This window comes from Protomyctophum bolini, assembly GCF_963924005.1.
Source record: "Protomyctophum bolini genome assembly, chromosome: 23".
Lineage (NCBI taxonomy): Eukaryota > Metazoa > Chordata > Actinopteri > Myctophiformes > Myctophidae > Protomyctophum > Protomyctophum bolini.
The window spans coordinates 13,946,010-13,971,801 of NC_137884.1; the positions used below are offsets into that span (position 1 = coordinate 13,946,010).

At 43.9% G+C, this 25,792-nt stretch overlaps 1 protein-coding gene across 3 annotated transcripts in view; it reads left to right on the plus strand.

The window, feature by feature from the left end:
* Window positions 1-4,242: 4,242 nt before the first annotated feature.
* The window catches only part of pacsin2 (protein kinase C and casein kinase substrate in neurons 2), a 39,729-nt gene continuing 18,179 nt past the window's right edge, over window positions 4,243-25,792 (plus strand). For all 3 annotated transcript variants that reach the window (XM_080757093.1, XM_080757095.1, XM_080757094.1), the window contains exons 1-4: window positions 4,243-4,381; window positions 19,368-19,459; window positions 19,577-19,733; window positions 22,480-22,715. In XM_080757093.1, the coding sequence (XP_080613219.1) occupies window positions 19,403-19,459; window positions 19,577-19,733; window positions 22,480-22,715 (450 nt within the window). In that variant the 5' untranslated portion in view covers window positions 4,243-4,381; window positions 19,368-19,402. The remainder of the gene's footprint in view (window positions 4,382-19,367; window positions 19,460-19,576; window positions 19,734-22,479; window positions 22,716-25,792) is intronic.

The following is a 25,792-nucleotide window of genomic DNA, read 5'->3' on the forward strand; positions in this document are numbered from 1 at the left end:
TTGATACCATCTGGTCCAGAACTTGATCGTGTTGGACTTGTCTCCTGTGGTGTCTAGCATATCATGCATCTTGCTGATCATGTGACAGAAAAGGCTGGACCATGAGCTGAATAACATGGTTGTTGAAAGAAAGTCAAAGATAGTGTTTAACTGGCCCCACCGTGATGCGCTCTATAGGGGGATTAAATGTCCAGTTCACTTCCTTATGCTGAAGGGCATAAAATGTCTGTCTCAATCACGACCATTTCTGATTTCTGCCACTGTGACTGGCCTGCTGAATTGTAGCAGGGTGTTTCACTTCTGGCATTGCCGTATTGTTCAGTCGCCCCGCAACTCTCAAAAGACATGTTATTCTTCTCATGACCACTCTCCTACAGTGTTGTCAGTTCCTCTGACAACACTGGCTTCTTCTGCCATTACCAGATAATCTGCACTCTGCAGCGCGTGTGAGAGCTGCCTTTGTTCCTTAAACCATTCCGATCATCATGCTTGTCTTTGTTTGTGTCCTGTGCTTGTACAATGGCCCATATGTGCTTAAATAAGTTCTTACTCAATTGTAACAGCCAACTTCTACAAGAAGAAACAATGTTGCAAGTTGTGTTAGATTTCTCAAGTCTAAAAATGTATACCGGTATGTACAATAGATAGATCTCAGTTGTCAATGGCAGCACAGCAGTAAGAAACACGGGACATATACAGAAAAAGGAAATACAGCAAAATACTAATAATAATGATACAGATACACTGAGGGTCAGCGGATAGCAACACTGACATTAGGCTCAACCTCAGGGCTACCAGGACAGCATAACAGATGCATAATTGCGTTGATAATTGGTTCTGTCCATCTGTGACACCGGACTCTCCTGCAGGTCCACGATCCTCTCCAGAAATGCACGGCTTTTCTGGCCTTGTGGGCACACCTCCTCAAGCCATGGGAAACTATAGTCTTACTAATCCCTGTGTGTTTTGGGTCCAAACACCATCACTTCAGTCTTGTTGTTCACCATTAGGACGTTACTGGACAGCTACTGTAGGACCCTATGGCTGAAGACCAGTGAGGCAACTGAGGCAAGGTCAAATAGATTTGTGTATTGTCAGCATAAAAATGTAAGAATATTGGAGTTGCAGATAATGTATCCTGGCCCAGCCTGTATATGATTCTGGTCTAGAGGGACGGGTGCCGGTCGAAAACAGGCGGTGGATCTGAGCACGCGGCCCCGCCCTGCCCCCCCTCCTCCCCTCCCGGGTAGAAAACAGCAGAGAACACTGACGTCACGAAATTTGGAGTAACTCTCATTGGTTATCGAAATACAAGGAAGTGGGCTTCCTATGCTAAATTGTCCAATGCGTATCCCCAGGCTTTCATTTTTGAGCCAAATGCAAACGAAAATAAAAGCCTGGGTACCGAGGCTATAGCCAACGTGACCCAGTGCAGTTGTAACATATTGCGTACTGTGGATAACGAACCGTAACGGGCCAAGAATGGACCCTTGAGGCATGCGATATGAATGTGATATTTGCATAACCTAGACTGCCTAGACTAGAGTACACATTACCAACTGATACAGAGAAGGTTCTGCCACTCGAGTAAGACTTAAACTAGTGTGACACAGTCCCAGTCATGCCTACAATACCGATACAGCATAACAACCGGTATCAATTAATCTTACTTTAAAACTTTTACAAGTGCAGTTTCTGTATTTTGATGATTTCGAAAACTGGACTGGAACTTTTCAGAGAGTGAATGGTCATTCGTAAAAGATAGAGGCTGAGAATATAGCACATTCTTTAGTGCTGAAATTGGGGTGATGGGTCTTTATCAGTTGCTGCCCCCTCTCTCTGGAACACACTTCCAACACACTTCAAAGCTGCCCCACCCTCTCTTCTAAAATCGCCCTCAAAACCCACCTCTTTTTTCCTTTTTCTCCCCAATTTAGTTGTTACGCCAATTAATTTGTCCGCACACACCTTTCTGAGTGGTGTTGTTACTGCTGTTGAATGCTACTGACTCCTGCCAGTGAGGAGCCCCCACCGGGAGGACATAGAGCCTTGGTCCTACTCCTCACGCCCAACACATCCTGCTGACAAGTGCCGCCCCAGCCCGTAGGAGTACGGGCAGTGAGAAATATCACCCTCCCCGGCCAGCTCCCCTCCCCTGAACACGGGCAAATTGTGTTCGTAACTTCGTAAATTATACATCAATGTATGAGCTTTTAAAGTTAATATAGAATATCACAGGGAATGCTTTAATTGCTTCTTACCACTGTAGGGTGATAAGGGGCCCTAAAGCCAACACAGTCCGCCTAAAATCTGTCAGGATTGGAGAGGAATCAAAGATCAGCTCTTCACAAGAGGATAAATTACCTCGCTCTATTGATGTGTTGTCGTATAGTTACCACAGCAACATGGCTCCAGTCCATACTCCTATGGAATGGCATGGAGCCATATGTTGCCGTGAGGAAGGTTACCTTGAAGGTTTGACACCCCCCTAATAACTGCCTCCCTTGGTTTAGTGGTTTAGTCTGTATGTGTTTAAGATTATCAGGCAGGCACAGTTGTGGTCAAGGGTAGTTTTTCCATACTTTGTACTTGGAAATTGAGCTAGTTAGAACATGTAGTAAGACTAGTCTGTGTTTATTAAACCTTTCAAGAGTGTTGGTCCATGTTTGGTGGCCCGGTTTCACAATATGTTCTCTATAAGGCAATGTTTATTAAATATCAGCCCCATTCTCTAGTCTACAAATGCCTTCTAAATCAGTAGTTCTCACACTTTCAAGATGTTTCAGACATTGTTCAAAAATATTTTTAATACAAGTCAACGTATAAAATCTAAAATGACACAGATGCTTTCCCGGTTTTAATGGGCTATGGACTGCTCAAACTCATGAGGGAATGGAGTGTGTATTATGCGAGATACTGATTAAAATAGTCTTTCTAATCAGCACAGTAAGCCAAATGTAGAGACCAAATGTACTGAAATAACTGCTCATTGTGCTTAATGTGAAGAAATGGGTGGAGACAGGTGGTATGACTGGCTTGCGTTCCTGTGGTTGTGTACAGTAAGAACAGTATACTATAGGGTTTAGGCCCGGGTTATATCCTACAGTATATTAGTTAAAAGCATTGTCACATTTTTGATGTGCAGTAATGAGGGCTCTCAGCATGACAATTAATTGATTATCTTCTCATTGTTGTATTTCTTCAGTAAATATCCAAATTGGTGCTGCCTTTCACTAAGAAATATTCTGCTGAAAAGTGTGACAGAAATGGAAGTAGGCCTATGCTTTTGTTCTTTGCATATCCTGTGTTATACTGCACTAATTATTTTCATAGTTATTTGATTCACTGTAAATAATGACGGAAGCTTTTGTAATGTATAGTAAGTAATGTGAGTATTCCCGGAGCCTCTCTCACTCTGTTCTGCATGTAATAAAATAAGCACAGACATTTGGAGATACAGTACGTACGATATCTAAATATGTGCATTGTAAAACCACCTATGCCAGGTGTGTCTAAATATGGAAAGAAATTTGATATACTTTTAACCCCCTATTTCTACCATTGGTTTCTCTCTCTCTCTCTCTCTCTCTCTCTCTCTCTCTCTCTCTCTCTCTCTCTCTCTCTCTCTCTCTCTCTCTCTCTCTCTTATCCCTGCTCACTTTTATACATTTTCTAATGCTTGAACTATTACTGTTTAAACATCCATGGTTAAGAAACCAATACAGTCCAGTCTTGTTCCCTTTTTAAATTCATGGCTTTACTGTTGACTTTAAAAAAATATATAATCTAAAGTCAACACGGTCTGAAGCTCTAAGGTTATGCGTACTGCATCAAGTATGTAGCTGTAGCCTAATGTTTTGACACTTTCGACACATTTATTATGTGTCATCATAGATAGATCAACTGCATTATATGATATTGATATCGTATCAGTAAAAACAAAAAAAGACAATACATTGGTAAAAGAATATATAGGCCTATGCTAAATAAAATAATATCAAAGGCATCATGACTTATGTATAACAAGAAGGGCTTACAACAACTAACTTTTTCACTCATAGTACCAAACTTTATTTCTCCATAATTGTTTTGATCTTTTTCAAAAAGGTACTTTTTGGTATTATTAGATTAAGGAGCGACACCGTCGTTAGTCGTACGAGGAACTATAACCCGGGTTTAAAAGTAAAAAGTTCCTTTTTTCTGTGTGAGCGAGGGATGTGACGTCATACAGGCGCGCCTCCCCCCAGTCAGTCAGTCGATGGACGGTGTCGGTGCTGCTGAGCAGGGGGGAAAAAAGACACTCTCACAGCTACAATAACATTTATTTCTATTTATACTATAGAATATCGACTCTCCAGAGGAGCGAAGAACATCTTAACAGGTAAAAAGTTACCCGTTTTCTAACTTTTAACTTTAGATGAGAAACGGCCCGGCTGGGGTTTTTGTTTATAACGCCCCAGAGCAGAGCTCGGTTGTTGAAAGTCGCAAGAAGAAAGTGTACCAGTTAGTTTGTGATTTGGTAGGTGCTGTTATTTATTGGACCAGGAATACACTGGTAGTGTTGACCAATGACCAGTATGTTTATGTTTATTATGTATGTGTCCGACCGTCCGTGGTAGACTGGTTGGTGAATCGTGTAATTAATTAGAGTTATATAGCTGTGTGGACTCGGGATTTTACGGCTGTCAAACATTTAAAGTAGCTATTTGACAAACTTCAGGCAGCGCAGAGAGCAAGCACTGGCAGCTCACACACCGCTACTCATGAATCAGGTATTAGAAGTTAATATTAAAGCTACTTAAACACATTGTTGGATCACTCTTACCAGGTTGAAACCTTGTGACGTGTTCATATCTAGTTGTTTATTGGTATTCTCTAATAACAATAATATCGATCTCAGTGTTCGGTGTAGTTATGTGATGTTGTTCATCCCCAGGGAGCAAGCAGCTCTCAGTCTCAACACTGACCATGGGATCAGACAAAGTATTAAAAGTTATTCTTTAAACCACTTAAGCCACTGCTTCGTCACAAACTCACAATTGAAACCTTAACGATGGGTTCAGTTGCCTTTGTATTGCTATTGCTACACAGCAAAATGAAATGCTGATCATTGACATTTTAACTGTTGAATCACTCGGCAGCATTCTATACCCTGGTTTATATCAAGGCCAGCCTTGGATCAAGACAGACTGTCTATCATAAATGTATTGTATCGAGTGAGTCTACAACTCTACATAGTAGTCTATGATTGTCTTGATCCAATCATAGACTGTATGCTTACTATGCTATGTCACTCACAGCCAAGGAACCCTTTAGTCTGCAGTCTAGCCCACAGTCAGTGTTTATTCAACTCTTGCCAGTGTACAAATGGACCCTTTCGGGTCCAGTTCCATTTGTATACTCGGCATTGAATGAACAACACAGGAATTTACTTTTTGTGTAAAAGTGATGAAGGGTGGGGTTCCTTTTCCTAAGTAAAGATAACCTCCACTCCAGCCCCGCTTTCTGTCAGATCATACTTACATTGTAATGTGTGTGTGTGTGTGTGTGTGTGTGTGTGTGTGTGTGTGTGTCTGTGTGTCTGTGTGTGTCTGTCTGCACGTGCGCTTGTGCATACGCCGTGCATGTGTGTACACGAGTCAGGTCACCAGGGTGTTGCTGTCTTTATTATTCTTGCAGGGTCTCTCCTCACTCACAGCTGTGGTAAGGGGTTTAATTTGCGCAGTGCTTGCTTCATTCCAATACTTTGGACTCTTGGAACACAAGCTGCTTTGCGTGTTTGTGCGACTGTGCATATGCGTGTGTGTGCGTGCGTGCTGCTGACAAGTAAACCAGGATACCAGGTTTTGTTGTACACTAGATTACGTTCTGATGGTGGATGTGTGTGAACTGAAGTACCCTGCAATGAAGACATCAGGCTTTTGCTCACAGTATAGTAGTGGTGGAGTTAGGAAAGTAAGTAGCGACTTCTGAATGTCTTCTCCAGACATAACGGATAGTTATTAGTCAATCGTGAAGAAATCATAGTCATGAAATGGAATGTGTGAGTCAGTGGGATTTCATTAAGTTCATTGCGATTGCCCAGAAGGTAGTGGATTTGGTATGCTTAGCAACCAAGCCGGGCATAGGTACACCCCGTTGTTAAACCCATTTAGGCCTGACGCAAAAAACAAACAAAAGTCTTCTGAAAGAATATATGTTGAAAGAGTTGTGCCGCATTTTCACGATTCTTCAAAAATAGCAGACCTACAAGCTTGTAGCGCGCCACTCGGTGGCGTGCTATGAGCTTGTAGATCTGCTATTTTTCAATAGTTAAAACACCAAAAGGGGTTCCCGTACAGAATGGGTTAAGTCTTTGAGAAAGCGTAGGGTTTTTAAGGTAAAGCGGCACTGGCTGTGTGAAAATGGTTCATTACTGCTTCTGTCTCGTATTGCTGTGAACTGGTTGTTTCTTCTCTACGGGACAATGTGAACTGGTTTCGCCGTCCGTCACAGACATGAGCTAAACTTAGCATGGGCAGTCCAATTTAGGCTTTCAGGAGCTGTTCTGTATTTAGAGCGAGGCTCAAAGACTGTACTCGAATCAGTTTAGGAGATGTAGGCTAATCCGACCTAAAACTGAATTGTCTACCTCTGAGTGGTGTCATATCCTTTTAAGTTTGTGTCTCTGACAAAAGTCTCCCCTTAAACTGGAATACAGAAGGCCGAAAGTCTTACAATCGAGAGAGACGCTTTGGACATAATCCCTTGAGTCCCATTACAATGAATAGGAACTTTGTTTGCTAATGCATCAGACTTTGCACTCATTATGTTTTATATTATAATTTAGAATAGCAGTGCTGGAAGGGAGTTGGTCTGATCCCCAAAATGTACCAGTATCCATCCACAGAGAGTTCCCCTCCAGGCTGTTCTCTCTCTCCCATCGTCATAATATCCGAGAAGCGCCCATGCGCATGTATCTAGAATAAACTGTAGACACAGGAATAACACATGACCTGTGTGTGTGTGTGTGTGTGTGTGTGTGTGTGTGTGTGTGTGTGTGTGTGTGTGTGTGTGTGTGAGCGCCGTGTGCATGCACATTGGGGTGGGTAATAGTTTCACACTCATCATGGGATATATTCTGTTGTACTGCTTCTCTTTTCATTGACTTGGTCCAGGCTGTTCTGTGTGAATGTGGACAGATGGAGTTCCACAGGAAACAGTGTAGAATTTGCCTGAGGGTGACGTCAGGGTCTCCCTCTCTCTCCCTGTCACGTAAACGCAGTGTTTCCCTCCATTATGTAGCTCTCCCCCTCGCCGGCGGTTCCAGCGGGATATTATTGCCTGAAAGAATGGAACAAAACCTATTGTTTTTGCCTGGCTATGGACCAGTGTTTTTAGTTTTTTTTGTTTTGTTGGAGGGGCAGGGCTGCCTGTGCATTGGCTGGTTACGTTCCCAGGCTGATACAGTATTGATGGATTTATTCATTCATTCATTGTCTTTTTTTGGAGTGTTGTAGCCTAGTATGATTTGTCAGTGATGTCACTGACTCGGTACACACACTACACACAGCAATGATTCTATTCTATTTTATTTTATGTTTTTATTTTTTCAATTTCAAGGACCACCAATTTGATATGCATTATCAGACCCCCATTTGTTACAAATTAATTTCTGGGACCCCAATCTTAACACTGCAAAACCCTCTAACTAACCCTTTAACTAATTGGAGTGAGAGTGTGCAAATGGAAAAGCAAACAGACCTGCATCACTGGTTTAGCTGCGGAGTGCGGACCCTCTGAGTCTGGAGCCCCCTCAAGGACCCCTGGGGGTCCTCCCCGGAGTAAGACCCCACATAGAGAGCCAACACTGTAGTGCCGTTGTTTCCAAACTTTTCAGGTCGAGACCTAAAAGAGATATTAGACGTTTGCCCGTGACCAAAGTAGTGAACTGAAAAGAGCAGATCTACAAGTGCACACAAGTGCTAGCCCCTCCTACATCCAGCTTTTAGTTACCGTCCACAAACTTCGCCTTAAACAAACAATACATTCCCATTGACAATGAATGGAGAATTCTACATCATAGTGTCTGAGCAAATAGACATATTGTCTATTTCATGTCATGATGATGTACGATGATAAGAGCGCCCCTCACTTCACACGGGTGTGATTTGTTTTACTCAAGTCGTGATTTGACCCACAAATGTGTCCCCGACCCACTGTTTGGGAAGCACCGCTGTAAATGTACACTGTACAGCAAGGATGTGTGGGAGCGAGGAGGAGGGGTCCGATCAGCCCGTTCAGTGCACGTGAGGCTCTGACTGCGTTTTGGCGTGCAGCTGTCCAACCCAGAGCCGAGCAGAGAGAGGGCAGAGGTGATCCACAGGCGGGCCGGCCAACAAAGTCAACTTCCATGAACCTTGGTTGCCATGGAAACATTCTTTCTGACCCTGAAGCTTCTTGTGTGTGTGTACAGTATATCGTCTCTGTCGGGTGGAAACCTCATAAGTATGTCCAAAACTTGTTACTTTTCAAAAGTTCAAAAATAGCAGAGCCACAACAAGCTCAAAACGCATTTTGAGCTTGTTGTGGCTCTGCTACCTTTGAATTTTAAAGTTAACCCTGGAAAAGTAACACGTTTTTTTATGTGACGCTCTCTGTGTTATGATCAAGTAGCCAAGTAGGGCTTTCGTTTTACGGAAGAAAAAGTTAGAACATGGAGATGGGGGGGGGGGGGGGGGGGCTTTCTGCCTGACGGCAACGATCTATGTTTTATTTTTTCCACGGGACTCTGTAGGGATTTAGTATTAATGTCCCACACAGTGAGCCGAGGTAGCGCTGCTGTAGGCCTAGACCGTCCGGCTAAGCTGCACTCTGCCAAAGAGAGAGAGCTCCAAGGCTCCAAGCCCTGTTTGAAACAAAAGAAGGAAATGGATAATGGGGAAAAGTCACCTCCAAGGCAGATAAGCGATTTTCATGTGCTTATTATGCCATTGACATAGCGGGAGTATTTTTTCAGCTTGCACGTTATGCAACTGCACCGTTTTCCTGTATTCCACCCAACAACCCATTTGTTACTCGTACCCATTTAACTCTCAAGAGTTAATGATCTACAAGGGTCCATTTGGTTACCAACTCTCTATCATTTAGCTGGGGACCACCTGGAACCCCCTCAAGGACCACTGGTTGAAAACGACTGCTGTACTACAGTAGACACTCACACGATTCTGAAGTTGTTCCCCTTAGCGAGGGATAACTAAATCACTGTAACCTGAATACCGAGCCTGAGTCAGGACGACTATGTCACCTCCTGATTTAACATGAGAGAGAAATATGACACATCGCCTCGCAGGGTGACTCTGCTTGCTGTGATCTGCCAAATTTCACAGCAGTGTTGCAAGTGTGCGACCGGGAGGGGTGGTGTAAGCTTGGGCAGTAGCAACAAGGTAATATGTATTTTGTAGGGCTGTGAATCTACTGCTATCTCACGATTCAATTCCAATTCATATTTGTTCTAGACTTTAACAACCAAGTCTAGCCCAGTAACAATATATGTAATACCAGAGAGGGTTGTGTAAAAAGTCTTGGCTATGATGCTATCTTAGATTAGGTGTAGTTCTATTTGATGCAGAAACACAACATCATTGCCTTGATGTAACTAAGTGTCAACAAGGGTCAGCTGCATGGCGGTGACACACACACACACACACACACACACACACACACACACACACACACACACACACACACACACACACACACACACACCTCAGCTGTGCTGAACTGAAGTGACTGGGGAAGTGACTGAAGACATAATGTTTACTGTGATTATTTATGGTAAGCTAAGCTTACATTTCATATCACAAACACCATATAGTAAAAACTCTGTAACTAACCAGAAATGATTCTTTTAGAAATTATGAATAGATTTGGAATAGTCTATAAAGAGAATCGTGATTCTAATTCGAAACGATTTCTTTTTTACCCCCCCTACCCTAGTATTTAGGAATCCTGAAGGTATGGTAATTTTCAATACTGTCCAAGAATACAGACATGGAATAATGCTAATATTGGCACATATAACTTACCTTGAGATTACGTCTGCTACAGTACTCACTTCTATAGCCAGTAGCCACCCACACTGACTATGTCTGTTCAGCTCACTTAGGTGTAATTCTCGCCGCAACATCAAGTCGGTGCCATCCAGCAATATGTGTTCTGAATCTATGGAAGAAGAACTGTGCTTTATTTCTTGTCTATTCATGATTAATCTATGGGCCATAACTATTTAATCACATGCATCCTAGCGTCCCAACAACACTTTCTATGCAGACAGCAGCCATATTGGCAAGTAATTGGGCTGCTTCCTTTGATGACTGATGAGTCTGATAACTCTGAGGCTGATTATTTATTTATGCAGCAAAAATAGGAGGCTGGAGATGTACAGTATGACGTGAATGTGACAACACACTGGTTGTGTGGTGAGAGAACGGCGTTGTGAGCACATTGTAGATGTGCTATTCTTTCACATGACGCTGACTGTCCTATGATTACGTTTATAAATCAGCTTGGCCAGTTGAATGGATAGGGAACCTACTTTACCCCATGGGCTCGAATGCCTGGCAGCATAATCCCTTCATCGTCTCATAGTCAGGCCGGGTGTACTATTTGCTGCATGTCACTCCTGTACTCTTTCTATGTCAGACCTTCATCTCGCTCTGTCTGTCTCTCTTTCATACACACACGCGCACCGCACGCACGCACACACACACACTCACACACAGACAGACTATCCCTTGCCCTCTCATGGTATTTTTACAACTCTAACAAACAGCTCAAAGGAAGCCAGACATGACTGTGCCCGTCAGCTGTGTGTGTGTGTGTGTGTGTGTGTGTGGTCTCGCTGTGTGTGCGCATGTCTCCGTGTGTGCGCCTCCCTCCCCATACAAGGCTTCCTGTTCCAGAGCTCTCCTGTCAACTACATCAGTGCTTCTCAACCTGTGAGTCTGTCTGTACCACCCCCCCCCCCCCCCCCCCCCACATGATTTTGGGGCGGGTCCCCATAGGAAAGGGACAATCATCCCTGGCCTGCAGTATTAAGACAAATATGTCTTAATACATTCTAATTGCCCTTTATAATTAAAATCTACAATTTAAAACACCTTTAAATATTTTATTTATTTTAGAAATAGATAATCGTTCACTCCATTAGGACTATTTCCGTGTTCCGTCCCAGGTTGATGATGTCATATGTGTGGTCTAGCCCTATGGAATGCATTATGCTAATAAAAAGTTTTTAATAGCATACGCATTTCATATATTCCATAGGGCTGGACTGGACCATTTAAGGCACATTTGTTTTATTAGCCAGGGATGCTTTTAAGGACTTTTCAATACCAAAAGAAAACAAACTATACTACCGGTATACTATTAAAAACAATTTGTCAAATAATATAAGAAAGAGGCAGAAAGGGGCCCCCTGGGGGACTCCGGTCAATGAAGTATACAGGGTTGTAAGTGGTTAAGTGTTAACTGTTAAGTGGAGGCCAGACATGTTGCATGCTGTGCCTGGTCCTCAGATCCCTTCTCCAGTGCCTTGTCTCTCCAAGCCCATTAAGATCTGGAACGCATCTGTGTCACCTTAGCTTTTAACCACTTCAACATTATTTGTTTAGCTGAAAAATTGCAGATCTACAAGCATGTTGTATCGTGGCACAGAGTGCTGAGCTACGAGCTTGTGAAAATGTGTGTCAATCGTCTTTCACAGTGTTTGTAACTCATATCTTTGCTTCTGGGGGGGGGGGTCCCTGGAACAACTTATTGTCAGATGGGGGTTGGTGGACCAATTTCATATAATTGTTGGGGTCGTCGGTCCTTGACATGAAATTGTTAGAGAACCACTGATATAGAAACATAGGTGTTTTCAAAAAACTGTCATGATTTAGAAGACATTTGTATAATCGGGTCTCTCCCTCAATGGGCTAGTCCCTCCCTGGCCCCAGCTGTTGTCTCTCCTAGTCCCTGGCCCCAGCTGTTGTCTCTCCTAGTCCCATTTGTTGTCTCTCCTAGTCCCTGGCCCCAGCTGTTGTCTCTCCTAGTCCCATCTGTTGTCTCTCCTAGTCCCATCCCATCTGTTGTCTCTCCTAGTCCCATCTGTTGTCTCTCCTAGTCCCTGGCCCCAGCTGTTGTCTCTCTTAGTCCCATCTGTTGTCTCTCCTAGTCCCATCCCATCTGTTGTCTCTCCTAGTCCCTGGCCCCAGCTGTTGTCTCTCCTAGTCCCATCTGTTGTCTCTCCTAGTCCCTGGCCACAGCTGTTGTCTCTCCTAGTCCCATTTGTTGTCTCTCCTAGTCCCTGGCCCCAGCTGTTGTCTCTCCTAGTCCCATCTGCTGTCTCTCCTAGTCCCTGGCCCCACCTGTTGTCTCTCCTTGTCCCTGGCCCCATGGGCTGTCTCTCCTAGTCCCTGGCCCCAGCTGTTGTCTCTCCTAGTCCCATCTGATGTCTCTCCTAGTCCCTGGCCCCACCTGTTGTCTCTCCTAGTCCCTGGCCCCATGGGCTGTCTCTCCTAGTCCCTGGCCCCAGCTGTTGTCTCTCCTAGTCCCTGGCCCCACCTGTTGTCTCTCCTAGTCCCTGGCCCCATGGGCTGTCTCTCCTAGTCCCTGGCCACAGCTGTTGTCTCTCCTAGTCCCATTTGTTGTCTCTCCTAGTCCCTGGCCCCAGCTGTTGTCTCTCCTAGTCCCATCTGCTGTCTCTCCTAGTCCCTGGCCCCACCTGTTGTCTCTCCTTGTCCCTGGCCCCATGGGCTGTCTCTCCTAGTCCCTGGCCCCAGCTGTTGTCTCTCCTAGTCCCATCTGCTGTCTCTCCTAGTCCCTGGCCCCACCTGTTGTCTCTCCTAGTCCCTGGCCCCATGGGCTGTCTCTCCTAGTCCCATCTGCTGTCTCTCCTAGTCCCTGGCCCCATGGGCTGTCTCTCCTAGTCCCTGGCCCCAGCTGTTGTCTCTCCTAGTCCCTGGCCCCAGCTGTTGTCTCTCCTAGTCCCTGGCCCCAGCTGTTGTCTCTCCTAGTCCCTGGCCCCAGCCAGCTGTTGTAAAGGTCAGTGGTGTCTCATGTGTCTGCAGTTCGATCATGACTCAAGTCTTCTCCATCTCAACACAGCACACACAGAGAGACAGCACTCTGCTCATGTGCTTTCAATAAACGACTGGCTTATCACTGTGTCTTCTTGCTATCTGTCTTTCTCCCTGGGCCTGCCTCTCTCTCTCTCTCTCCATCTCCCCCCCCTCTCTCTCTCTCTCTCCATCTCCCCCCCCTCTCTCTCTCTCTGTTTCCTGTGCAGCTGCTCTCGACATTTATATGCAGCTCATCACTTGATCTCCATCCACCCATGTATGTTAATCAGCAAATTAATTCTCTCAATTATCGTTGCTCCATAAAGCCTTACTCTTTTGGGAAACACTGCAGTAAGTTTGACCTGCAGGTCACAGCAAACGTAGTCGCAGATTTGTGTGTGTTTTTCCCCCCCAGTCAAAGTTGTAGCAAAACATTTACTGTTGGATACAGAACATATGGTGGGGAGCTAGCTTGCATTGCCGTGTCTGGCATTTCTCAACATGGCAGGGCAAGCCTGTAATAGCCATCTTCTTCAGTTCGGGTGATTTTCCTATTTACTAGAGTCTGACGCAGGCTTTAAGCCAGGTCTTGTTCTGTGCTAGTGTGTATGTATGCCAGCGTTAAGTTTTATCTTGAGGCTAGAGTCAGATCTTGTGTGTCAGTGCTGAATTCCTGAATGCTTGGCACACTCACTAATCAGACCTGAGATGGATATTGCTGCTGTTATTTGATTACATAATCAACCGGCCATGTGCTGCAAGAATGTACATTCAGCCAAGAATGGACAGAAAATGTCTTCAGTTTGTGCAACGGTGCGGAAACATGTGCACAGTGATTGAGGCTTTGCTCTCATGCAGAGTCAGTGCATGTGAGAGTCAGTGTTCCCTCATATTTAGCTTAAAGGGTTTATGACGTAAAAAAATGTTTTTAATCAGTTATTTCGTGTGCTTCTCTGGACCTACGTATACTGTATATGCAGTTTCTGCATTTGTTAGCTGGCATTGTATTTCACAATATTATTTTCAGGTTTTCAGGTCAGGTTTGAATATTTTTTAATTTTGATTACTTTAACCTGCACCTTGGGTCGTATTAGTCCAATGAAATATTTACATTGCATTCGTATTTTTCAAAATGTAATATATTGAGTATTGTCAAGTTATAAACCACTGGTGTAACTATGTACTAACTAAGTACAATTTGGAGGTATTTCTACTTTAAGTCTTGTTTGTCCAGTCCATGGATCACATAATAGATTTCACTTTGTCGTCACATGTTCTGTAGGTTGACAGAGTAGTGAGTGGACTTTTTAACTGCAGTCTAAAAAGTCCAGGCATTGTTTACACTTGAGGGTCAAGCTATGTCCGTCAGTAGTCACACACTGACGTTGAGATATGCAGGTGTTTAGTTCTCATTGGCTGTTGGTTACGTCAGACCTGGCAGAGAGAGAGAGAGAGAGAGAGAGAGAGAGAGAGTCCTGTCAAGGGAATGCTCACTTGTTAGTGTTAGTGATATGGATTGTGTCTTGTGTGCGAGCTGCTGGCCTAAAGTAAGGAGCCTTTCTTTCTGTTCAATGGCCACACTAGGCAAGGCAAGTTGATGAAAGACTTGGGGCCCTATATTGCTCGACCACGACGCCACCTTACCCTTTAATACCCTTTAACTTCTTCTTGCACGTAACTCGAGAATTGTTCACCCACCGACTTCAATATCGACACACACGTTCCACACACCCACAGGGAGTGCAGTGACCGCTGTCGAGTCGGTCGGACCCATGGTTGTCCAGAACCTCCTCAAAAGGCCTCTGCCCGGGGCTCTGGACAGGGCCCCGCCACCCTGCCCATGCTCCATATATGGAGCTGGTCTGTTCTGACATCACAACACTCCATATTTGGGCATGCCTGACACAGAACTCCATATATAGGAATAAAGGGACACAGAGAGACGGATACAGAAATATCAGAGGCTATAAGATTGGTTTCAAGGTGAAACGCTTATCTCAGTTTGTAGCACAATGCGTTACTGTGTGAACTGGGTTTGTTGTGGCTTCACATGTACTCTGTCTATTTAATGGATGTTTGATGTGGAGAAGCCGGTGTTTACAGGAGATATTGGCACACAGGCGCTATAGCAGTGATGACTGAATGGATGAAGAATGTGGACAGGTGGAAGAGAGGCGAGGGACACAGGAGGAAACGATAATGCAGCGTGTGTGTGTGTGTGTGTGTGTGTGTGTGTGCACGCGGGTTCCCTCAATGTCTAACATAAAAATCTACATTTTGCTGATATCAATCAATCTTTATTTGTCACATACATATTTAAAATCACACCTGTGTGAACTGAGTGGTGCAACTCCCCTCTCCCCCCCCCCCCTCCTCTCCTCTCTCTGTCATTAGCAGGCAACAGTGCAGCACTAATACTATCTCTCTCTCTTGCCCCTACTGGTAGTCAGTCATACTGGTGCTCATGAACACATACACAGGTGAACCTAACACATAGGTGAACACGGACATTGCTCTTCCTTGGAGTGGTTGCACCACTCAAAAAAGTAGAACCGGTATCTTTAAAATGCCGTGAAGGTCAGCCCCACAGAAGTGAGCAGTAAAACGGGACAAGAGGACTAAAAGCTCAAAATAAAATCTACCATTTAAAACACTTCCAATTCCAACCCTAAAACAACAAGACTATGTATAAATAACAACAATAATAATGTCCATAGTGGTACATAGTCATGTCCCTGTGTGAATCCATTCATGAATTAATGTCATGTCCATGTGAAGGGGACTGCACGTGCACTCAACTGCCCCTCTCACTGCCCCTCCACGCTCAAGTGCGTGGGTGGTGACCCGGTATACAGAAAGAATACAAAAGGCATATTTTATTCCTTAATCAAATATTTATTTGACCATTTGAGATACGGGGTCAGGCAATCATGGCATCTTTGTCATTTGTATGAGGAATAAAATGATATGAAAAGTGCACTGTCTTGTCTGTCACACCAGATGCAAAAGCAGAGACGTTTCTGTGGCTACCACCAAGATGGGGGGGGGGGGGGGGGGGACTTTTTAACTTTAACCGGCCCACATGTGCGTTCCTCTGCCACGTGTGTGTGCAGACAGCATTACATTCACAGAAAACCGCCCAATGATAGAACCGCAGAATTTTTGATTCATTGTTAACATCCCTAACAGTGGAATATATCAGATAAGATAAACAGTAATAATCCAGTATGTTATTCTTGAGCGCCCTCTGCCTGAGTCCATTTGCTCCATTGACTCGCTTGTGAATATATTGTTAGCGTTCGTTTGGGGTTATTCCTTTTCAGAACGCCGTTAAGATGAAACGCACAAAAGAGACGCTTGTCTCGCTGTTTCTTTGTGTCAGTTGTTGTTGCCCACAATGCATCCCTCTGTCAAAGCCCTGCCCTCGAGGGCTTGTATGGCCTGTATGGCGCTACTGACCGCCAGAGCCAACACACACACACACACACACACATACACACACTCAAACTTACTACGCACACACACTCACATACACTACACACACAGCACAGTCTTAAGCCGCATAAATGGTCTGTGAGTCAAACAAGCAGTCGAAGAGGATGAGGAGAGGAATGAACGACGGGATGAATAGAAGAGGAGGCTTCCAAGGGAGGAGGAGGAGAGAGGAGAGGAGGGCAGACAGAGCCATGTCTGTGTGTTCCGCTGCGCTGATCGTCCAAAAGAAACGGAAGCGCTTCGCTGTGTGACTCTGGATGGTTCTCTCACTCTGTCTGTCTCTCTCTCTGTCTATCTTTCTGTGTCTCTGTCTCGCTTTATCGATGTCTGTTCTTCTCTGTCATGTCTCTGTCTCTGTCTCTGTCTCTGTCTCAGTCTCTGTCTCTCTCTCTCTCTCTCAATGATACACACATCACACCAAGGCCTTGGCAGCCAGCACACTGTGTGTGTGTGTGTGTGTGTGTGTGTGTGTGTGCGCGTGCGTGACTGCGTGTGCGTGCATTGGACACGATAGAAACTCCCACCTGCTGTCTACTCTACATTATCAAAAGATCTTTTTCAACAACGCACACACACACACACACACACACACACACACACACACACACAATCTCTGTCTGTCTCTCTCTTACTCTCCTGAACTATTTTTTTCTCACTGTTGTGTTTTCTGCCTGATATGGTTGTGATCCGTGGCAGCAGTCCCAGTTCTGCAGAATGATCTAATGAGAAGATAAGGTTGCCTAGCTTGTATGTTTGTTTTCAAAAAAATCGATTCGAATTAGAATTGTGATTCCCGTTATGAACGATTGGAAATCGATTCATAATTTCCAAAGATCTGGTTGCAGTTACAGGCGTTTTCACTACATGGTGTTTGTGATATGAAATGTAACTGTAAGCTTACCCTAATCACAGTAAACATCATGTCTTCAGTCATTTTCAAGTCACTGTAGTCACAGTATACTAGTCACTTCAGTTCAGCACAGCTGTATTGTATTGTAGTATTGAATCGAGAATCATTTTGAATAGAGAATCATTTTGAATCTGGAAAAAAAAATGCTTTTGAAAAATTTTGAATGGAATCGCGAACCTAAGAATCGGAATCGAATCGTGGGACACCCAAAGATTCACAGCCCTATCCGTGAGGACCGTGACCCACTCTTTTTCTCCCTACTCATACCTCCCTCTTGCTCACCTTGTTCACCCCTAACCAGAATGCAGCAAGCGTCATGGGAAAGGGGCCTGGCTGGGTGTGTGTCGTGCATTGATCGTTTCCTTTGTCTTCTGTCAAGGGAAATATATTGGTCTCCTTTTGGTCCCTAGTCACCAATACATCCCTGTATTTTATGGATTCCCAAGATGTGAGAAATATTCACACACAAAACAAGACTGGGTTAAGTGCTGTGTGTGTGTGTGTGTGTGTGTGTGTGGGGGGGTGTGTGTATGTGTTGCGAACGCACACACACACACACACACACACACACGCCAATAGCAAATCAGGAGAAAAATCTACTTTGTTAATCGACGTTTCTTTATCCCAGCAACAAACTCTAGTGAGATTTGAGAGTCCGGAAGAGTCTCTCTGTCCATCTGCAATGTGACGGACGGCACATAGGGGGCTCTGGCCCCATATTTAAGATGACAATATGTCAATATTATGACGTGAAATTACATATTAAAAGTGAAATAAAATGTTTGTTTCAATGCTTAATAATAATATAATTTTCCATAACTGTCTTAGACTCTTGGTTGATGTGGGCTGTCAGTGTTGTTGTCAGCCTGGGAGAGGGAGGGTGGTGGGAAGGTCGGGGAGAAGCAATACTTTATTTAGGAGACCATTTGTAGGCTTTGTGTACCAGTTCGCCTCCAGTGGCTCCAATGAAGATCGCCCATCTTTATTTATGAATAATCTTTGCACACACACATAAGCGGTGCACCGATTGAAGACGTCACACACATAATCGGTGCACCGATTGAAGACGTCACACACATAAGCGGTGTGCCGATTGAAGAGGTCACACCTGGCCTGAGTTAAACTTATAGGACTCGGAGAGCTAGGTGTAACTAGTATGCACCTGTTGTGCGTTGACATAATTGATGCATCCCTAGTATTCTATTACATGATCCGTCACATCGTCAGCAGTATAACTTCACAACAGAAATGTTAGCCGTCCATTAGCGTCCAGCAGTAACACTGTGCAGTGATATGTGACAGCCAGCTGTGCATCCGACTGCTCCGACGCGACTCTTGAACTACCGTAACAAGATAGTGAGACATGACGGAGCACAGTGAGATGTGATAATCTTGTCCTTTTACGTCAGAGCAAAATCGTCGTTCGTTTCTTGTTGGGTTTGCAACTATAGCAGTTAAATTCTTGGTGATCGTTCTGTCGATTACTTCTCTGATAAATCGAATAAGAATCTTCTAAAATGTTTGTATATCAACAAAACTGTTTTGTTGATATACAAGTATTCATACTACAAAAATAAAATAAACATGTTCTGATTTCAAAAGACAGATGGGAAACCCACATGCATGTGATGCAATTAATGTATGACCAAGAAAGCGTATATCGGAGCGCTCTGTGACATCAACACCAGAGCACACTGAAATGTGTGAAGATTCTCTGAACACATTTCCGAACACACCCTTAAAGTCCTCTGGTGAGGTCATTTGGTATGAGGTGTATCCTGGAAGGTACTATGTCATCATGTGTTTGTTTTGTTGTGCCAGGCATTTAATATGGACTCTCTCTCTCTCTCGCTCTCTCTCTCTCGTTCTCTTCCCAGGCCCTACAGTCTCAGGGTAACATAGGGCAACAACAATGTCAGGCTCCTGTGATGGCTCCATGATCGACGTCTCCAGTGACAGCTTCTGGGAGGTAGAAAAGACGGACACACACATACACACACACTATATTAATTTACTTTGCCCACGCTAACTGTTCTTTCTTGTCTGTATCCGTCGGTCTGTGTTTCCTTGTATGTCTGTCTGTCAGGTGGGTAATTACAAGCGGACGGTGAAGCGCGTGGACGATGGCAACCGCCTGTGCAATGACCTGATGACCTGCCTGCACGAGCGCGCACGCATCGAGAAATCCTACGCACAGCAGCTCACAGAGTGGGCCAAGCGCTGGAGACAACTCATAGACAAAGGTAGGCTATGCACACACACGCACACAGACTCAAAGATGGTTTCATTTCATCTCCATTTAAACTTATATTCTGTTCCCTAGATCAGGGGTTCCCAAACTATTTTTTGGCCCAGGTACCCCTTGGGGGGGAATAATTTTCCCCAGGCACCCCCTCATCCTCGCAACACCGATAAGCATATTTGCAACCTTACATTTAGATGCCATTGGAACTATTTGTATTAAAACTTTTCAATCAAAGTCACAACACATTTTCACAACATTTATTTAAGATGCTATCTTAGAATAGATGTAGACCTATTTAACAGTGCAGAAACATAATTACCTTCCTTGATGCATCAATAGTGTCAACGACCATCAGCTGGTCACAGTCACAGACACTCAGCCTCTGCAGCACTAACCCCCTGGCTATACATCCCCACTTTGGGAACCACTGCCCTAGATAGTACCAAATAAAAAAGCCTTGTACATCTGCTGTTAGCTTTGCTAAATATCCTGTAGTTGTTAAGGTTATAAAAATACCGGTATACCTTTTGGCAATCCTGGGAAATTATCTTGCGGACTTCTCTCTCCTAGACCCACTACTAAATTGTTTGATGACAGCTAACGTAGTTGACACTAAATTGTTTTATGACAGCTAATGTGGTTTACACTAAATTGTTTGATGACAGCTAACGTAGTTGACACTAAATTGTTTGACAGCTAACGTACCGGTAGTTGACACTAAATTGTTTTATGACAGCTAATGTGGTTTACACTAAATTGTTTGATGACAGCTAATGTGGTTTACACTAAATTGTTTGACAGCTAATGTAGTTGGCTTATGTGAACACCAAGATAATATTAAACAACAGCAACTAAGCAACAGCTGACCAGATGTGTCAGCAGCACAGCATGTGTTTTGACAGTTGTCACCCAGCAATGAGTGCTTGGATGAATCCATGTATAGCACAAGGTTTCCCCTGGCTTCTAAACAGGCTCAGTTGGTAGGAGACGATCATTTTTTGGGGGAAGAACCTTTAGCTGAGTCAGCTAAGTTTTGCTAACAGATCATTAGTGGCCGTGAGCTGAAGCACCTTGACTCTAACATTGCCATGTGGGAAAAGTAGTTTTTTTTAGGAGGGGTTACTTATATTATTATGTTTTAGCATCACAGCTAAATATAAATAATCCGCGCTTTAATCCAAAGCGCTTTGTTTAAATAGATTGTGTGCATTACATTCACCCATTCACACACCGATGGTGAGGGAAACCATGCAACCTACTCATCAGGAGCAATTAGGGGTTCAGAGTCTTGCTCAATGACACTTTGACACTAACTCTGGGGGAGCCCGCGGGATTCGAACTGGGAACCTTGCGGTTCCCATCCGGCTGTTCTACCGGCCACTTTACCCCTGAGCCGCTGCCACCCCTGTGGTCTAGGATGGGCATCTGACCCGGCATCTGGCATCGGTCAGGCCTCTAATCCGAGCCTTGGTTTTCTCACACCAGCTCAATACAACCTTTAGCTGAGTCAGCGGGAGGGGAGTTGGTAACAGGTGATTAGTGGTGTCTGACCTGAAGCACCTTCACACCACAGAGCAGAACACATGGGTGGAGTCACTGACCCATGGCTGTCTGTCTGTGTGTTTACAGGCACGCCTCTCCACTTCCCCAAATTGCACACTAACCTGTACAAAGTGCACGTGTGTGCACAAACCCACATCCCTCATTACTCTGTGACTTTTGTTCAACTTCTACAGCTGACATGCTCTGTAGGCAGACTGGGACTCTGGCTGCACCGCCATGATCACAAGTCACTACTTGAAATGGAAGTGTGAAATAACTTTAAACTGTATGCATATCTATGGAAATCTGAAATATTTAATACAATTGTGTATTGTGGATTCTTTTTGCTCGATGTGAGGTCTTTATAGTGCCTTTCTATATATAAATTCCTTGTCACAGAATTTGGGGAAGTGACATTTTTATATCCACAAATTGATTAACTATTTACTGTAAGCATTTCTTTATACCTCAACAGTTTTATGCAAAAACAACCACCAAAACGCTGAATTACAAGCTCACAGCGCATCTCGATGTTGTGAACTTGTCGATATGCGCTTCTCTTTTTTGAAAGTCCAAAATAGGGATACATTATTAACTATTTATTGTATCAAGTTCATGATAACAGATATTTCGAAATCATTTAAATCAATTAGTTCGATTAACCCATTAAGACCTGAGGTCGATTCTTCAAAATGAATGTCTTAAATCCAAACAGTTTTCTGGAGAGAAAAAAACCAAAACGTGTATGTACAGTATACGTGTGTGTGTGTGTGTGTGTGTGTGTGTGTGTGTGTACTGTGTATGTACATTATACGTGTGTGTGTTTCTATATCAGTGGTTCTCAAAAATGTCCATCAAGGAGCCCCACAATTATATATATTTGGCCATAGAGATGCCCATCGCATCTCTGTGAAAGAATATTATATTCAAAGATTTGCACTCATTTTCACGATAAAAAAAGCAGATCTACAAGCTTCATTCAGTGCAGCGCTATGAGCTTGTAGACCTGCTATTTTTCAATAGTCAAAGTTTAAAATAATGGTTTACGTTTATATTTATGTTTATTGAAGGATCCCCATGAGAGACGCATGACTGAGCCTCTAGTCGTCCTGGGGTCCAGTTTAAACTGGTTAGAAAGCTATGGTGTCACAGATGCGTTCCAGGTTTTAACTCTTAACTGTTTTATTATGCCTACTTTGCAGGTCCGCAGTACGGCTCGTTGGAGACAGCGTGGTCCGCCCTGTGCACGGAGGCGGAGAAGGTGAGCGAGCTGCACATGGAGGTGAAGGCGTCGCTCATGGGCGAGGACTATGAGAAGGCCAAGAACTGGCAGAAGGACTCCTTCCACAAGCAGATGATCGGAGGCTTCAAGGAGACCAAGGAGGCCGACGACTGCTTCCGCAAAGCACAGAAACCCTGGGCCAAGAAGCTCCGAGAGGTCGGCTTTGATGATGCACACACACACACACACACACACACACACACCACACAGCACACTCACACTCACACTCACACTCACACACTTACACCTCATCTACACCAGTATTTATATTACTACAGGTAGTTGATTATAGTAGTAGTAGATTATATCCATCCGTGCTGAAATGGGAATGACTGCACACCTAGCTAATAGAACATTTGAGGACGGATTAATCACATTAGAAATATCATCAGTTGTGCTGATTGGTGATTAGAACTGAGTTTTGTCAGAGCTACAGCATTATTGGCTTAGGAATGGAACAAAACGGGCTCCTGTATTTTAACTAAATAAATACATAATACATTTTATTTTTTATGGTGGTACATACATGTAGAGCCAAATATTTTCTTAGGTGGTACTCCATTTTCTTATTGGCTATTTTCAGCAAACGTCTGCCCCAGAATAGGGCTTTCAACAACCACAGCTGGGTTGGATGTTCAGAGTGGTGGTATCTGTTCCTCAGTCAGGCAGCAGTGGTATGCTATGCTAGCATGTGGAACCTTGTCAAGGATAGGAAGTGGGTGGCAGGGCAGAAATGTGCTCGACAACCTAAATATAACCAGCCAAAAGTCCCAAACCAAACATCATGCTGTGCCAAACCAGCACACCGTTTCCCTGTAGCACCTGTCGGAGACAAAAGTCACATTTAACAGTAGTGTGTGGGGGTGGGGGTGTCCGATTTGTCATATTCCATGATTCCTGATTGCAAAAGGCACTAAACATAAATTAAACAATCAACAGTAACTCAAACACATGTAACTATATTCTACAATCGAATGCTTGCCTTAAAACACCCCCTGTCATGTCTTTTGGGTTAGGCATAGTTTTATTGGGGTTGTTAAGTTTAGGAGTAGGGTTAGGTATTGGCAGGTTAAGGTTAGGAATAAGGCGGTTAGGTGTAACCGTTTAGCCATAGTTTACTGAGGTTATGTTCAGGAATACCAGGCAGAGCAGTTATGCCGGCTGTACGCCTGAGGCGAGCATTCTAGTATGCCTACAATCCCACAAATCAACGTATTGTCTGTGCAATAACTTCCTCAATATTAATCCCTCAACTTCTTCAGATTCCACTCACCTACCCCTCTCTCTCTCTCTCTCTCTCTCTCTCTCTCTCTCTTTCAATTTTTACCCCACGATTGTTTTCACCCATTGTCAATTGTAATATAATGTAATGTAATCCTGGGCGCTAGTGCCCCTGCCATCCCATGGAGAGCAACGGGTTGACCTCATACTTCCTTCTATGCATGAGTAGTCCAAGCTGCTTCTTTTCACCTGACAGAAGGGAGTTTTAGAGACCACTCACCTCCTATAATGACTGCATTCCGAACATTAATGTCACACAATAACCTATCTGAGCTGGTGTAGACCACTGCAGCATTATTATTTCATATTATTTTACCACATTAACCCTGGCATCCCTATTTTGTGTACAAATGTACAAATATATACAATATTTATGTACTGTATATTTTAGCAGCATGTTTACCAGATGTGTGACGTACGTCTGTATGTACTGTATGTGCACATGCGAGAAGTGAACACATGTCTGTCTGTATACGCGCATGCACGCATACACTCACGCGTGCACACACACGGGTAGCTCTTTGACATTCTGTGACTTCCTGTCTCTCTGCTACACTTCCTGTGAGCGAAGTCACTGGGAGATGGTGACTTCCTAGTGTTGTTCCACACGCACACACACGCTGGTCCAGTTTTTGTAGCCATAGCGATTTAGTGATTTATGAGACGAAGAGGCCCAGTGGGGAAACGGGCTAATGAATTGTTCTAGAAAACAAGTAGGTGACGCTAATTGACGTTGGCACACAGTCAATAATACACAGTACACACACGTCTGTACAGTACACTAGTATTTCTATACTTGTGAGGACATCAACATTGTTTAGGACTCTGATTGTATGATTGCCATTACTAAAAAAAACGTTTTGCAGTTTTTAACCTCAAGACTAAAGCCAGAAATAACCAAAAAGCCAGGATAAACCGGGTATAACTCCAAACCCAATGACTAAACCTAACCCTAAATTAATCCTAACCTCAATCCTTTAAGCCTTACACTAAAAAGTATGTTTTTATTTAAACATAAAGCAATAATGTATCTTGTGAGGACCAGATAAATGATCCTAACAACTAAACACACACACACACACACACACACACACACACACACACACACACACTGCCTGCCTGCCTGTTCTATGAAGTGTTGTACAGAAGGTTCTGTCTGTTCTCTAAGTGCCCTCTATCAGAGGCCTTTACGATTGGCACAACAGAGAACAGACACACGGCTGCCGCGGTGGCCCTGAGCCAGATGACAAACAGAACTACAGTATCACCATGACATGGCCCATGTCCCAAAACCTTCACTACACTACAACTACGTAAGGGATAATATCTGGCTAGGTGGTCATTGTCGGGAGATAATTCACAGACAGGGAGTTTAATTATGAATTATATCCCGACAATGACCACCTAGCCAGATATTATCCCGCTTATTACATGGCTACCTAACATAAATTAATACATTGACCCAAAACACAACAAAATAATTATTCCATAAGTTCGCGCTGGCTGCGTCTGGCCAGCTGCAGGGCTGCAGCACTGTCGGAAAACAAGGAAGTGAGTTGATCAAATAGAATCCATTTTCGGGTCCTGCTTCGTCTATTTCTCGCTCAAATGTTTTCAAAAACATTTTTGAGAGCAATGTTTAGCTGTAAATGACTGTGTGTGTGTGTGTGTGTGTGTGTGTGGCTGTCATGATGGAAACGGCAGTAAATCAAGCGGGGCGCAGCTGGTGCTCAGAGGGTTTGATTAGGCAGAGGTCTGTTATACAGCGGAGCGGCCATTATGATGAGATAACTCACCGCTGAATTAAGCGATTGACCAATCAGAATCAAGCATTCAACCAAGCCATGTAATAATACGCTTTAACCACTAGCACCATGACATGTACCAAAACCTTCACTACACTACTATGTTTTAACCACAAACTCTTAACCACATTGACCCTATCATCTCTA